This window comes from Onychostoma macrolepis, chromosome 07 (assembly GCF_012432095.1).
Source record: "Onychostoma macrolepis isolate SWU-2019 chromosome 07, ASM1243209v1, whole genome shotgun sequence".
Taxonomy (NCBI): Eukaryota; Metazoa; Chordata; class Actinopteri; order Cypriniformes; family Cyprinidae; genus Onychostoma; species Onychostoma macrolepis.
The window spans coordinates 47,824,514-47,841,865 of record NC_081161.1 but is presented as its reverse complement, the minus strand read 5'-3'; the positions used below and the strand labels follow the sequence as shown (position 1 = coordinate 47,841,865).

The 17,352-nt window shown below is 39.8% G+C and overlaps 1 protein-coding gene across 1 annotated transcript; it reads right to left on the bottom strand.

Annotated features, from left to right (window-relative positions):
- Positions 1 to 36: 36 nt before the first annotated feature.
- rela (v-rel avian reticuloendotheliosis viral oncogene homolog A) lies at positions 37 to 14,168 on the bottom strand. The gene is made up of 11 exons (XM_058781176.1): positions 13,968 to 14,168; positions 9,578 to 9,616; positions 8,682 to 8,818; positions 8,427 to 8,572; positions 6,409 to 6,500; positions 4,934 to 5,068; positions 4,757 to 4,861; positions 3,470 to 3,685; positions 2,981 to 3,058; positions 2,788 to 2,880; positions 37 to 2,026 (listed from the first exon to the last, which is right to left on the bottom strand). Exons 1-11 carry the CDS (start codon positions 13,972 to 13,974, stop codon positions 1,335 to 1,337), a joined length of 1,740 nt encoding a protein of 579 aa, XP_058637159.1. The 5' UTR covers positions 13,975 to 14,168; the 3' UTR covers positions 37 to 1,334.
- Between the last annotated feature and the right edge of the window lie 3,184 nt (positions 14,169 to 17,352).

Below are 17,352 nucleotides of genomic sequence, written 5' to 3'. Positions count from 1 at the left end.
GCTGCTAAACTCAGAGTGACAAGAAAAAAGGCAGAATTGTGAGATGTAAATGCATTTATTACAGCTCAAATGATAGTACAAAAGCATATTTAATTTGTACAATGCTCAGATGCAGTCAAAACAAGAGGTTTAACTGCAGTAAGGCCACAAAACAGAGAAACGGTCGTCTCGGTCTCTTCTCATGCAAGCCGCAAACACAGCATCGTGAAGGACTCCTGCGTTACAGCTCTTTCTCACACAGCTGCTCTTCAGCAATATGTACAAGTCCTTTGAGTTTCCCTTCTGCGAGCGTGTGAATGCGCAGCGGTCAGTGCTAGGGCTGCTATGGTCAGATGTACTCATGCATAACGTGTTCTCCAGAATAAACCAGCAGACGGGAGAATGAACGAAGCCTCACCAAACCTCCAGAGATGCCTTTAGTTCAGCATCTGACTGGACCCGCACCAGATAAACAATCCTGCAGCTACACTTTAGCTACCACAAAGCTTGTCTGATTGATTGAAATCATACACAATTTCATAAACTATTTATTAAAGTTGAACAAAAATGACATTTAGGGCCGTGTGAAATCAGTTTTATTTACTTTCAGTTTTCCTGGATTCCATTTTATTGTTTAAATTACATTTGAGTTATAATAAAGTAGTGCTTAAAAAGCATGTCTAATTCCTTCAAGTTTAATACAAGTTTTATTTTGAAATCGGTTTTTACTTATTCTTCTCAATCCCAAGTTTACTTTTCTTTTATAATAAGTCTTACTTACATTTTTATAATAACATTTGAACAGTTTAATAATGTATTAACATTTTTACACAATAGTGCCCTATGAAATCTTTATGTTTTTCAGAAAATTGTCTTAATTTTTCTGGATTTATGATTTAATACAAATGTATTATCGGTAGCAAGCAAATAACGGCATAAAACCTTAAAAGAATAATTAATGTTTTATCCCTTCAGCTGATTACACTTTAACAGATTAATTAAATTATCAAGTGAAAACGTTAATTCCTGGCTGCAAAACACAGGTTTACCGTTTAAAAAAAAAATGGTGTGATACTCCTTTAAAAGTGTTAAACTCTTCTTAGTTTAAGAAGTGCATTCTGCAGTGGTCATAACTGAGCTAGCGCTCCGTGTTCTCAGCAGTCATTGGTCGGCGAGGCTGTGGATGCTGCGCAGTGATTGGCTGAGCCGGTCAGTAAGGCACTGTCTGGTTTAGCTGGTGAACCTGCTTCAGGGTAAGATACGCGAGGAGAAAACACTGTACACAAGACCGTTACAGAAGTCATCAGGAATATAAGGGCCCTCGGGCCGCGGGGGGGCTCCAGGGCTCCCGAGCTCTAGGTGGGGTGTCCGGACAGAAAGCCCACCTGGTTCGAGCTGGTGAAGATGGACATGAAGCGGTCGTCGTCGATGGAGTTGAGCACCTCCAGATCGTCCAGGACGGCCGGGGCCGCGGGGGCCCCGCTCTCCATCATGCTCTCGCTCTGGATGAGGCTGGCGATGCTGGGAGGGAAGGACATCCAGGTGGAGCCGGGCCCCGTGGGGTCCTCCGCAGACCTGGCTTCACCCGGCAGGCCGCTCTGACCCAGCAGCGCCTGGAAATCCTCGATGTTGATGTTGTCCACGTCGGAGCCGTGCACCTCGGAGAAGCTGGGGAACTCGGGCAGCTCGTCGCTGAAGGCGTCCTGGGGAGCGGTGCTGGGGCCGGGGCCGGGGCCGGGCTCGGCGGCGCTCGGAGCGCCCATCTGCTCCGCTGTGATGAAGCTGCTCACGGGGAAGTCCTGCAGGTCCAACAGGTTGACGGTGGGGAAGTCCTGCGGCATGCTCTGGGTCGGGAAGACCGCGGGTTTGGGCTGCGAGTCCATCGTCAGGCTCTGCAGGAACTTCCAGGTGTTGCTGGTGGAGCTCGAGGCCGGCGGATCCAGCTTGAGCGGACTCTGAGTGACCGGAGTGAAGAGCTGACCCGGGGCAGGAGCGAAGAACGAGGAGGTCTGCGGCTTCACCGACACACCTGCAGACGCAGACGCCACTGCAACACAGACAGAGACGCGCTTTACACACTATACCTGCAGCACTAAACCAGCTGAAACACTCCGCTCTCCATTGATGTATGGTTTGGACAATATTTGTCTGAGATGCAACTATTAGTAAATCTGGAATCTGAGGGTGCAAAAAAATCTAAATATTGAGAAAATCACCTTTAAAGTTGTTCAAATGACGTTCTTAGCAATGCATATTACTAATCAGAAATTGAAGTTTTGATACATTTACGGTAGGACGCTCACAAAATATCTTCATGGAACATGATCTTTACTTAATAGCCTAATGATTTTTGGCATAAAAGAAAAACTGATAATTGTTGGCTATTGCTACAAATATAGCTGTGCTGCTTATGACTGCTTCTGTGCTGCAGGGACACAGATATATGGAAGAAACAGACGTGATGTATACACCATCACTCAGAGGTCTGAACACATTAAACTGATCTAAAGTGAGAGTAAAGATGCATTCATAATGTTACAGTAGATTTCTATTTCAGATAAATGCTGTTCTTTCTATTCATCTGTGAATCCTGAAAAATAAAATGCGTCACGGTTTCCACAAAAATATTGTGCAGCACAACTGTGTTCAACATTGATAATAATCAGAAATGTTTGTTGAGCAGCAAATCAGCATATTATTATGATTTCTGAAGATCATGTGACACTGAAGACTGCAGTAATGATGCTGAAAATACAACTATTTCTTTAAGTCCTAATCATGCACATGAATCAGTTTAGATCTGGTTACCTGGCGGGAGGCTGCAGGCCGCTGTGGGTTTAGACATGCCTAGTGTTCGTTTAGCGGTACTAAACGGCCGTCGGTCTGCAGGCATAGAGGATCCTGCAGATAAAACACACACCGATCATTACCCAGAGCTCTGTGTGCTCAGTAGCAAGCTAAACTAACACTGTATGGCAGTGATGCTGACACACACACACACCTGTGATGATGCTGCTCAGTTTGAGGTTCTGCAGCATCCCTTCGGTTCTCTTGCGTTTCTCCATCAGCCTGTGCTCATCTGCTCATTCAACACACAGCAAACAATATCACATCACCATTCTTTTAGAAATATCACCATTCACGATTCTGTGTCATGTTAGTTTGACTATTTTGCAAGTTGTGTGAGCAGTACAGCGAATTTCCTTTCAAAGTAACAAAAATATATAAAAATGGTGGATATTTAGGCTAAAGTGGGCGAAGATAAAAATCTTTCTTGTGCTGAACATAACTGCTATTTTGAGGAACGTGGAAAACCAAACAGCTGCTGGTCCACAGTATGCTCTGCTGCTATTAAAGTCAATGTGGACCAGCAGCTGTTTGGTTTTCCACATGTACACTGAAGTGAACGAGTGTGGTGCTGTACAGTATACAGAGCCTGTGGTATTTCTCCACAAGCAGACGCGGAGGTGTGTCTGGGGCCGGCTCTCACCCGGGTCGGCCGGCAGGTACTGGAAGTCCATGGGCTCGCTGACCTCGCGGTCGGACGGCCTGCGCAGCTGCATCTTCACACGCACCGGCTCCGTCAGGTTAGCGTCGCGGTAGGGCGGCGTGCGGAACACGATAGCCACCTGCCGGTGAACATCGGCCTGAGAGAAGGAGCCCTTGCTCTCCCACGAGTCCTGGAAGAACCGCACCTCGATGTCCTCTGAAACAGTCAACAACACATCACTCCCAACTAATCAACATGCACGGACACAAAACCTGGAAGAACTTTGTTCAGCTGGATGCCAAGGCATCAATACGCTTTCTTTTAGTTTAACTTGAAGCGGTAAAATAACTCAAACTGATATAAAGAGCTATACAGAGATATTAAATAAATCAATAACACCGAGTACTTGACTGACAATCATTAGATCAGTCGTGTTTCTATATGCTGCGTTATCGGTAATAATCTTGAACAGTTCCTAAAAACCTTTAAAACAAAATCACTTTACTTCAGAAGTATTTTTTAATAATAAAAATTATTTTATTTTTCTTATGCCACTTTTTTTTTTTGAAGAAGAACAGATTAACAAAACTAAACTCAAGAGAAATAAACTTAATTCAAGATATAGACTATAAAATATTCTCTTTACATGATTTGGGTTCTCAAGTAAATCAACCTCATTTTAAATAAGTAGTTTAGATGCTTTACCGGAAAACTAAAATTAAACAAATAATTCATTAAAAAATGTTGTTCATTGAAATTAGATAAAGGTTAAGTGAGAAAAAAAACAGTATTTTATTTCAGCTAGCTCATATCTAGTTGAAACTAGCTCACCATTATATTTCTTATAGTTTAATTTTAAGTTTAAATTAATTAAAACAATTAATTATAATAATTTTATGTTAAAACAAACAACAAAAAACAATGGAATTACTAAAAATTTTACAATTAAAATCAAAATGCAAAATATAAAAATGATTTTAATAAAAATTACTTCATTTCAGCTATTTGCCAAGGCATTATCATTTTATTTCAACTAGTTGACATATCATTTCTTACTTTTTATAGTTTAATTTTAAAAGAATTTAAGAGTTTTATATTCAAAATAAACAACAAAAAAACAATATAATAATTGAATACGTTTTCTACTAAAATTGATTTGACTATACAGACAAATCTTTAGGAAACTAATAAAAATGACTACTTTCTTTACATTTCAACAACTATAAAGATGAAAGATACTCATGCAGCTATGACAGTGTGTCAGTGATGTTAAAGCGCGCCGCGCACCTTTCTGCACTTTATCGCACAGCAGGAAGATCTCGTCTCCTCCGCGGCAGCTGCCGGAGTTCCTGTTGACGCGGCAGATCTTGAGCTCGGCTGTGTTGGGCGCTCCTGAGGAGAGAGAGGTCAGAGGGTCAGGCTCCGCGTGCTAGCGGTCAGACGCGTGACCGGCGCAGGACTCACGGTTATCGTAGATGGGCTGAGAGACGACAGGCTCCAGGGGGTACAGATCTCCGCTGGGCAGCGTGATGGACACCTGGAAGCACAGCCGCACCGCGTTCAGATCGTACTCCTCCTCCCAGATCTTGGGCTCGGGGACTGCAGACACACACACACACACACACACACACACTCCATCACTTCATCAGCTTACATCACACTGATCCAGTTCAGTTTTATATATATATATATATATATATTAGGGCTGTCAAAGTTAACGCGTTAACGCAAATTCATTTTAACTGCACTATTTTATTAACGCACGATTAACGCAGCGCACATTCTCTGTTTGACCCGTGGCCTCGCCCGTAGCTGGAGAAATGGAGATGGTTATGTCTTAATGGGTCGCGTTTCAGTCACTATTTCATATTCATTCTGTTGTCTGACAACAGAAACAGAAAAAATATCAATGAAAACTGAGACGTTTATTAAGAATTTAGCTGCATCAAAATACAGTATGTGGGCACAGAGAGGCAAACAAATTTAATAAATAATATTGCATGTTCAGAAGAAGCTGCCCTGTCCTGTGAATAATGTAAGCAGGTTTGTGTCAGTAAACTGCTCAGTGCAAAGAGAGAGAAGTAACGGGAACCTGCTATTTATTTATTTTTTTCACGTGTCTAATAGACATGAACAAGTTATTTGAAAAACATCTATGAGCTTTGAAACATGTCTAGTCTTCATGCTCTGTGTTGACTATGGTTTCAATAATAATAAACATACAGTGGCATAAAGCATCCATATTTGTCCATGCCCATGTTGATTAGAGTATTAAAAACTTTAATAAAAATACTAATTTAAGGTACATTTAGAACAAATAAAAATGTGTGATTAAGTTAAGATTAATCGTGAGTTAACTCACGACAATCATGTGATTAATCGCAATTAAATATTTTAATCGATTGACAGCCCTAATATATATATATATATAAAACAGTCAAAAGTTTGGAATAATTAGGATTTTTTTATGTTTCTGAAAGAAGTCTCACAAAGCTGCATTAAATGGATCAAAAGTACAGTAAAAATAGTGAAATATTATTATAATTTAAAACCGCTGTTTCTATGTGAATATGTGTTAAACTGTAATTTATTTCTGTGATCAAATCTGTATTTTCAGCATCATTACTGCAGTCTTCAGTGTCACATGATCTTCAGAAATCATTCTAATATAAACATTTCTGATTATTATCAATGTTGAAAACCGTTGTGCTGCACAATATTTTTGTGGAAACCGTGATTCACTATCATCTAATAGTTTGTGGTCAGTACGAAATTACTACTTTTATTCATCAGGGACACATTCAATTGACATTTCTAACGTTACAGTAGATTTCTATTTCATATAACTGCTGTTCTTGTGAACTTTGTTCATCGGTGAATCCTGAAATATAAAGTGAATCACGGCTTCCACACACAGTCCGGCGGTGTGCGTGTCTTACTATTGAAGGGGTTGTTCTGTGTCTGCAGGCGACAGGAAACGGCGTCTCCCACATCCTTCTTCTTCACGCACTGAATACCCAGATTCTGGAAACTGAAAGAGAGAAATGAGTCGCAGACGGATGAAAGCAGAGGCAGCGCTGAGGTCTGGAAACGCACGGCTTTGAGCCGCGAGATGGAGCTCCCACCAACACACATCTGTGAGCTCGCACCGGAAGCAGCGCTGTGATGAGATGTTTCCGAGGGCCAGCGCTAAATTTAGCACTGACCAAAAATAACACGCACACATACGAGAGACGGAGCCAGACTCCTCCAGTCTGCTCATTTCCATGCGTTTCAACAGAGTTTGAATGAATTAAAATCAGTTGCTGGCAGAGGTGGACAGAAACAAGGGTGTTTTTACTGTTACTGTACTTCTTTATTTTGGGAAACTTTACTTGCATTCCAAACAAAGCATAAAATCATCATTTCTACTCCACTACATTTCATAAAAACATCTTGTTCTTCATTATTTGAACTGAAGAAATCACCACCTGCTCGATTCTTCACAGTCAACCTGTTGAATCGCTTCACAAGTCACTCCGAACGATTCATTTGTGATTCAGAAGAGTCAACGGCTCACTGACTCAATGATCCGCTCAAAATGAGCTATGAACTGGGATATCAGCTTGAAAGGCACATAAAACAAAGTTACTAATGCTGGATGCTAGGATTTATTATTGTAAATGAAACTCATATTTAGATTATAACTGTCAGGTGTGTGTGAAGTAAACCAGTGAAATGGTGATTTTAGGTAAAAATCACACAAATTAATATCCACACTGCTGTATGTTTTCATAACATTCCCCTTTAAATGTCAATGCATTTTGCTATCTGTACAATGTGTTTCTAGCCACGTTTACACAAATTTTGTTTCTTGTATTTTTTGGTTTTTCTAATTGTCTGCACACTTATGTTATGTGTTTAATTATGCCATGGTCTGTCTGAATACTGGATTCTGATTGGCTGGCAGGTGTTGAACCGCAGGTAGTTCCAGGTCAGTTTAATCACGTTCTATATTAATGCGCTTCCTATAAACATCGGTAACCATAGTAACATACAGTTACAGTTGAATATTAATACAGACGAAAATAACCGTCATTTTTATCGTTCCGGTCAAATATTGCAGCACAAATATTATTAACATCTTTAATATGTGAATGCTGGTAAATGACCATGACATAAACGGGATTAAACGCTCTGAATGCACTCCGCTGCGCGTCGGGTGGTTCTTCAGCTCCACGTCCTGCGTTCAGATCGTTTAATGCACAGCTAGCCGTTGATTATCACTTACATATACTGAAGTTTAATGTTTTGACAGTGTACAAGAAGTTTTGGTAATAAAATAAAAAGTTTGCTTATTTGCATATCAATACATATTAACTGTCTGCACTATTCTTTCTTAGTGTATTTTCTGTTCATTGTGTAAATTTTAATGCAAGTTTATTTATTTTAATCTCTCTTTTTTTAAATATTCCTATTTAGGTACTATTTAGTTAATTTATATTTCAGTTTTAGTTTCATTTATTTCCATCTAGTAACCCATTTCAGTTGCCAGGGCAACTGATTTTTCTAACTTTTAATTTTCTAATTTAAAATTTAAAATTTTTTGTTTTGTTTTTAGTTTGTTTAGTTGTTCATCTAATATTTATATTTTACTCTATTTCAGCTTTATTTGTATTAATAAAAATGTTTTTATTAGTTTTATTTTTAGACTGATGACTAGTCTGACTAGAACAAATAATAATCAAATAATCACTCAGTACTTTTTGACTTTTAATACTGGAGTAATATTTTATTAGAGAATCTGTACATTTACTCAAATAGAAAACTTATTTCTATTATTTACTGGAATCATGTTATATTAGAGAATCTGTAGTTTTACTGTAGTATTTGATTTGTGTTTTTCAACCGCCAGTGGTTGCTGGAAAAGCCTCAGCTCATAACACACACACACACACACACACACACACACACACACCTGTGTATCCGCCGCTCCTGTAAATCTGCCTCGTAATATCCGTGTTTGCAGTCTTTGCCCACCAGCTCGTGTGGGTGTGGCTTGTAGGGCTGGTTCTTGGTCACCAGAGAGATCCGCACTCTCAGCGGCCCGCTGTAGTTGTGAACCTATGAAAAGAGCCGCACAGAGTCATGTGACCCCCGCGGTGTCATGTGTCAGGTACAGCGTGTGAAACGGAGAGGAATAACATCAGGAATGCAGATCTCAGCGCCTCACCTTGATGGCGGGATGTGTTTTTGTGGTGTCGTTGCTCTTCTCTCCTGGGATGCTGCCGGCGGATCGACCCTCGCATTTATAGCGGAAACGCATCCCTCGTGCTTTCGGCTGCTCGATTATCTCCACGTACGGATGGCCTTTAGACACACACACACACACACACACGGTTACAAGCGCGTTTGGGAATTCATCTCAAACTATCTACAGAATATCATCTAGAATAATCTACAGCTCATGCGCTAGTGTTCAAGCGTTTGGGGTTGGTACGGTTTTAAATCTTTTTTTTAAGTCTCTTCTGCTCATCAAGGCTGCATTCATTTGATCAAAAACACAGTAAAACAGTGAAATATTATTACAGTGTAAAACAGCTGTTTTCTATGTGAATGTGTTAAACAGTAATGTATTTCTGTGATGCACAGCTGTATTTTCAGCATCATTACTGCAGTCTTCAGTGTCACATGATCTTCAGAAATCATAATAATATACTGATTTGCTGCTCGAGAAACATTTCTGATTATTATCAATGTTGAACACAGTTGTGCTGCACAATATTTCTGTGGAAACCGTGATGCATTTTATTTTTCAAGATTCACAGATGAATAGAAAGTTCAAAAGAACAGCATTTATTTGAAACAGAAATCCTTTGGACCATTATAAATGTCTTTACTCTCACTTTTGATCAGTTTAACGCAGCCTTGATGAATAATCGTGTCTCTGGGGTCTCTGAAAGTGCAGCGAGCCGTGCACAGCTTGGTCTATTATTATCGTAAAACATAACTTGAGTGTTCAGTAGCAGATCTCAAGGTAAATGCCTTTGTTTGAGAGAGTAACTACAGTCAATCCCAAACACAGTCCCAGCGTAATGACGTGACAGAAACACAGTAAACATCTCCTACCTTGGGACACCGGGGACGGTCCCCACTGGTGAAACAGTCCTGAAAGAACAAGTGACGAGAGATCAGTGACACAAAGCAGTTTATAGCACGCTCTCCAGAGACGCCATACAATGACACGCCTAAACCAGACAAAGCTACTTCTGACCCCATGTTAAGCTTGGTTTACACGACACCACTAGATCTGCTAATAATTCACATATTTCATTCAGAAAATCAGGTTTTAACAATAAAAATATAATTTCATAATGGCGCTCAATCATTAGTTCTTCATACATGATTCATTATGGATTTGAAATGAAAAGAATAGCTTAGCCAAAAATGAAAATTAGCTAAAAATGAGATCAGGATGAGTGTGTTTCTTCATCAGGTTTGTAGAAGTGTGTCTCTGCATCAGTGTCTCAGCAATGGATGCTCTGCAGTGAATGGGTGCCGTCAGAACGAGAGTCACCAGAACACTTCTTCACTGGAGGAAGCGTTATTATGGATTTATGATTTCAGTTTCAAACGTCTTAATGCTGGATGTGTTTCAGCTTTTGTCTTCTCCAGATGTTAACTGATGGACTGGAGTGCTGTGGATTATTGTGATGTTTTTATCAGACTCTCATTCTGACGGCACCCATTCACTGCAGAGCATCCATTGCTGAGACACTGATGCAGAGACACATTTCGATGGACTGGACTTTTGTAGATGAGTGAATCATGCCACATTTCATCCCGAACACGGGGGGTTTATGAAGCTACAATGAAGATTTACTCATAACTAAAACCTATAATCTATAGTTCTAAATCTATAATCAATGAGTAATTGATTGGGCGAGCAACCTGACATGTTCTTCATTGCAATCTAAATAATAGTCCCAGGTGATTTTCCTGCATTACAGAAAATGACTCAACAGAAAACATCCCGTCAGGAAACGAGCGCTACCTTTCCCATGTTCCTACAGTTTTTGTTTCTTAGTGTGTTTTCATAAGATTTATGAATATTCATGAATCAGTCGCTAAACAAAAGGCAATCCTGAGCGTGAGACGAACGGACCAAGAGGAAAACCCAGAAAGGGCGGGACACGGCAAACACACTTTGACCTACTTAAACCTTGTTATGACTAACCCGTCTGCTGGATGAAGCGCATTTAACATCTCAGACGCCGCGTGTAAACATTCTGCAACGCTTTTAACATCAACGACAAACGCGCTTCGCTTCAGTAGCGCCACGTCTTCACACAACACTGGAGAAGCGAGCATGATGACAGCTGACCCGACGACATCATCTACCGTCTGAGCTCAGACCGAGTTAAAGCGCTGAGCTTCATCATCTGTGCTGCTGCACGGAAGAAAGCATGATAGTGAGGAGATAGAGCTGCTGTGCTTCCGGACACTCGGAAAGATCATATTTCATACATAAAGGCCTCTAAAGGATCAACATTCACACTCGATCTCCTCGTGTCTTCTGTCTCTGGTTGATAGTTCAGAGTTTATTATCCAGTCAAAGCTCTTTTAGTGTAACTGTACAAGCGTCCAGCTTCAGCAGCTGCTTCTCGACTGGTTTTGATCAAGTAAGCGTCAGAATAACTGCAGTCATATCTCCAGATGAACTCTTGCTGGACTGAAGCAGCTCAGCTTTAATCACTTTCTAGAAACATCAGTGCGTCTCAAACCTGATCATCAGGATCTTCTGAGGAGCTTTACTTTCACTGTTCCTCAGCGGAGGAATGATCTTCATCTCACATCTTCTGAGGAGCTTTATTTCTTCATCTCTCAGTCAGCACTGCATTGTTGCTGTAGTTCTTATGTGATGTCTTTGTGGGGCAGTTCAGGGGTCACCAGGGCCCTCGTCACAGACGTAATAATAATCACATCTGGCACAAATACATCAAAACTTTCATTCTTATTTAATGTATGTATGTTAATGAGCAAATATCATAAACCAGGGGTTTTCAAACTGGGGACCAGGGACCCACAAGAGAGTGCTGCGGGTCCATAAAAAGTTTAGAGAAAAACAGTTTAAAAAGTGTAAAAATAGGTAAGATTAAATCAATAAATAGATTAAAATAAACAAATAAAAGAACACGAATAAGTCAAAGTATAAAAATAAAATATAGTATAGTAATAAAGTATAATAAGTAGTATATAACATACAAAAATATTTAAATAAATACAAATAAACAATAATAATGATTTAAATATACAGATTAAAATAAATAAATATTATATAATTACATATTATAAAACTTGTTTACAAAATATAAGATACAAATATTTAAATAAGTAAAAAGTTGAAAATAAATAAATGGCAGACAAATAAATAAATAATACACAATTATTTTAAAATAAATAATAAAATGAAAATGTAAATAAATAGGATGCAATTACATAACACAAAATTTCATTAAAATAAACAATACAATTCAATATAAATAAGGACATTAGAATACTAAATAAAAAGTACACATAACTGAAAATAAAAATTTATATCTAAATCTTAAAAAGTGATTTAAATAAATAAATACATTAAAATAGTAAATAAAAAAATAAAAAAATAAAATAGACAAACAAAAAAGTAAAAATGTAATTAGATTAAGATGAAGATTTGTGATACAGTTAACAGGACAGTACTATAGTGAGTAGAAAAAAAATAATGTAACTTAAAGGTAACCGTTTTCCACAAGTTGATATGATTCTTTAGGGTCTTAATGAAAAGTCTATAACATACTTTGGCTAAAATTTCTCAATGGAAGTGTAAAAAACACACTTTTCACCGTCAAAATCAGCTCTGCTCACAGCGACCCGTTTTGTGGCATGTTTCTTTAAATGCTAATGAGCTCTGCTGACCCCGCCCCTCTCTTCCGTGCGGTGACGAGCTGTTGTCATGAGACTGCTTACTTTAGTGCAGAACTTGCTAATTAGCACATTATTAGGAAAGGTGATTTGCAAAGATTCATAAAAGAACCTTACACTCACTTCTTCTGAAGCTGGATCACGAATGATTCGCGCGAACATAGACGCATTTATGTAGATGGAGGGCGCATTCCCTTCAGAACCAATCAGCGGCTCAGATGACGGAGTAAATGACGACTGCTATGTTCGTTATTACATCCAACAACACAACACCTCGATCTCTCAGGAGTCAATCGTGTCTACATCTGCTCCGGCGCTGAAACAGCTCACTCAGGGCGGGGCTAAGCTCAAACACCGGTGTCAATCAACAACCGTGGGCGGGGCCTGGGTCTGTGTGACATCACACCGTATCTGAGGACGGCTTGATTTGAGAAAGGGGATATTATTTATAGGGATTAAACAAAAGCACAGTGTGTATTTGTGTCAGTGTAGGGTGGATGTGTGCACACTGCTAACACACATTTCAGCTCAAACATAAAAATGGATTTCGCATCCGATGACCGCTTTAACAGAAGGTAAATATTTTCCAAATCATATTTTAAATTGGTATACCGATTTAAATGATTATAAATCGAGTCTTTATACGTCAAAATGTAGTTGCCCTTTTATATTTTAGGATGGGGTCTCTTATAATCGGGGGTCGGTAAAAAAGACTGAAAACCCCTGCCATAGACAACGGTTTACTGAAGACAAGCGAATGACGTGTGTTTATGTATTTATAATATCCAATTCATTCTTTGCTAGTTGGTTTAGTTTCACTATTACTTGTGAGGTGATGATGTTTTTGAGGAGGTGATGTTTACCCATCTAAACAACTAACCTACCCACCCGCCCCTTAACCTACCCATCACACTACTAACCAGCAGAACTAACCAGAGGCTGTTTCATGAAACAAGCTCAACAAATAATCCAGGATTATTCCTGTTTTACTTCATCTGTGACTTTTCACAAATCTGTCCCTCACACACACACACACACACACACTCACACATTCTCTCTCTCTCACACACACACACACACACACACACACACTCACATTCTCTCTCTCTCTCTCACACACACACACACACACACACACACACACATTCTCTCTCTCTCTCTCTCTCTCACACACACACACACACACACACACACACACACACACATTCTCTCTCTCTCTCTCTCTCTCACACACACACACATTCTCTCTCTCTCTCTCTCTCTCTCTCACTCACACACACACACACACACACACACACCTGTAGGCCATAACGCGTCAGAACTAAAGTCGTGTTGACGCGTCGCGATCGTTGGCGCGTCTGATTCCTGTCCCTCGGCGGACAGCGTCGCGATCAGCGGAGAGCGGAGAGCGTAGAACGGAGAACGGAACGCCCGGTTCTCCGCCGAAACCGAGAGCAAAACTTCGGCGGCGGGACTTTCCCCTCCCGCGCGGACACACAAACAAACCGTTCCCGCCGTTCAGAGGAATAGCGCGGCGTTACAACGCTCGACTTACCGTCCATGTCGCGCGTCGCTGCGGCTCGGGTCGCTCTCCGTCGCGTTTTGACGCGTTTCCGCGCTGCAGTGAAGAATGAACGACACACAGAACGACGTTCTCTTCCGCGCGCCCCCGCCTCGACCCAGCGTGCGCGCGCACGTGTACGGAAATACCCGGATGACGCGCTTACATCGCCAACACAAAAACACAACAACACTGAAGAAACGACTCCAACACACACTTCACCGCAACACCGGCGCGAGTCATTAACAAGAAAACACCGCTCGACCTATGACCTCTCTCAGCAGCAGATGTTTGGAGGGTCACAGAGCAGTTCAATCGATAAATCAATACACAAAGATCTAAAGTTATTTGTAGAAAACAAGTGGATGTGTGACCATGAATGAGCAGAGGATAAAAACTAACTTTTGTGAATAATAATGCACAAGTTGTTAATAAAAATGTTAAAAACTAAAATCAAAAATGAAACTAAAACATTGTTTATTGAGATGATCAGAATTCTCCAACAGAGGGCGTTTATCATGAATGCCTGACTGCGGAAAAAACGTTTTGAAGTAAATACTAAAATAGTATTTTAATAATCTTAAAACGTGTTTTAAATGCTGTAAAAAAAAAAAAAAAATCACAAAAAACGCATTGTGCAGCAAAATAAATAAAATTACATTTAAAAGACTGCAGCAAAAGATGCACTTTAAAATTATGAATCATGAATCATATATACCTAGCAAAACGACTTCATATCATGATAGTACTTAAACCCGTTTCCACCACGTTAGAATTATGATAAAAAGTTATAATGAGATAAAACTAAATTGACATGCTAAATCAATATTATAAAATAAAAATTCTACTTTAATCATTAATAATTTAGTGATAATTTTGACTTTTCATCACTTACTTTTAAAGTCGTAATTATGACTTATTAAAGCATAAATTGGCAGAAATGGGCTTCAGAATGAATGAATGAATGAAGCATGTATATAGTGCTGTATTGTGTATAGCTGTACACCCAGAGCGCTTCACCATCATGGGGGGTCTCTCCTCAAACACCACCGGTGTGCAGCATCCACCTGGACGATACGCTCACCACACACCAGCTACAGGTGGAGAGAGAGTTTCAAAAGCCCAGTAAGCTGTACAACATCAGAAAACCATACAGATGGGCTGAAAACAGCGCTGAAGAATATCAGAAAGCACTTAGCAGCCAAAAAACACAAGCGCTGATAGATAACTTTCTAAATAACACCTATACTCACACTAATGAAGGGGTCAATCTCGCTGTCAGAGATATAAATTACATATTTGAAAAATCAGCAAAACAATCCAAATTGAAAACAAATAATGGAAAAATCAAATACCCAAAATGACAAAATTGGTTTGATAAGGACTGCCAAACTATTCGCAAAAACTGAGAACGTTGTCAAATCAGAAACACAAAGATCCAAATGATGTAGAACTCCACCTTCTCTACAGTGAAACACTAAAACAATACAAACATACACTCAGAACCAAAAAAACACAATACACCCAAAACAACTGACAATAATCGAGAAGTCAGTGAACACAAACCAATTCTGGGAAAATTGGAACAATCTAAAAAAACTGATCATGAAGAATTAGCAATCCAAAATGGAGAAATATGGGAAAGTCATTTCCAAACATTGTTTAATAAAGTACAAACAGACACAAACTGTAAGCAAATTCAAACAATCAACCAACTGGAAAAACTAGAATTAACAATCAAAGATAACCAAAACCCATTAGATTTCCCAATAATTGATAAAGAACTTAAAGAAAAAATTAAAAACCTCCAACACAAAAAGCATCTGGACCTGATGGGATATTAAATGAAATGATAAAACACACAAGCAGTAAATTCCAGTTGGCCATTCTAAAACTATTCAATGTGGTTCTGAGTGTAGGTTACTTCCTGACGTCTGGAGTCAAGGCTTGATAACACCAGTCTTTAAAACGGAGATAAATTTGATCCTAACAACTACAGAGGCATCTGTGTGAGCAGCAACCTGGGAAAGTTATTCTGTAGCATAATAAACGCCGACTATTAGACTTCATCATCACACACAATGTACTGAGCAGAAGTCAAATCGGATTTTACCAAATTAACGTACATCTGATCACATCTATACATTACATACTCTAATTGAAAAACATGTTAACCAAGATAAAGGTCAAATATATGCATGCTTTATCGACTTCAAAAAGCTTTCGACTCAATTTGGCACCAAGGACTATTTTACAAAACTATTGAAAGTGGCATAGGAGGTAAAACCTATGACCTTATTAAATCAATGTACACTGAAAGTAAATGTGGCATAAAAATCAGCACCAAACGTACGGGTATCTTTCCCAGGAGCGTGGAGTGAGACAGGGCTGCTGCTTAAGCCCAACATTATTCAACATTTACATCAATGACCTGGCGCTCCGTCTGGGCGATCTGCAGCCGCTGGCCTCGCTCTACACGACTCACAGATCAGATGCCTGCTGTATGCGGATGATCTGGTTCTGCTGTCTCCCACTCAACACGGTTTACAGCAGAACCTGGACCTGCTGCAGCAATACTGCCAGACCTGGGCCCTGACAGTCAACCTGAAGTTGAAATTATGATATTTCAGAAAAGATCCAGATCCCAGAACACAACACACATTTACATTAGGCACTAACCAGATAACACACACATTACACTACAACTACCTGGGCTTGAAAATCACATCCACTGGAAACTTTAACCATGCTGTGACAGAACTGAGAGATAAAGCACGCAGGGCCTTCTACGCCATAAAACGCCAATGTCCTATAGAAATCCCTATTAGAATCTGGCTGAAAATATTAGAATCAGTAATTGAGCCCATTGCCCTCTATGGCAGTGAGGTGTGGGGTCCACTGACCAATCCAAATCAAGATCTCACCAAATGGGAAAAACATCCAGTTGAGACCCTGCATGCAGAACTCTGTAAAACTATATTACACGTGCACCGCACACAACAAATAACGCATGCAGGGCAGAATTAGGCAAATATCCTCTAATCATAAAGACACAAAAAGGGCAATTAAATTCTGGAAACATCTGAAACTCAGTGACCCCAATCATATCATTATAAAGCCCTGCAATACCAAGAGACGAGCAAAGAAAGCAAGCCCTTCCCTCAGCTGATCCAGAGCTTCAGTCCTGATGCTTCACTAACATCTGCTGATGCTCTGAATCACATCAGAATCAATCAGATTACTGCACAAATCAAACAGAGTTACATCACTCACTGGCAAACACAAACACAACAGCAGAGTAAGATGCAATGCTATTCGGCCCTAAGAGAGAGTACAGTATGGCAGAGTATCTGTACACAGTGTCAGATCAGAAACTCAG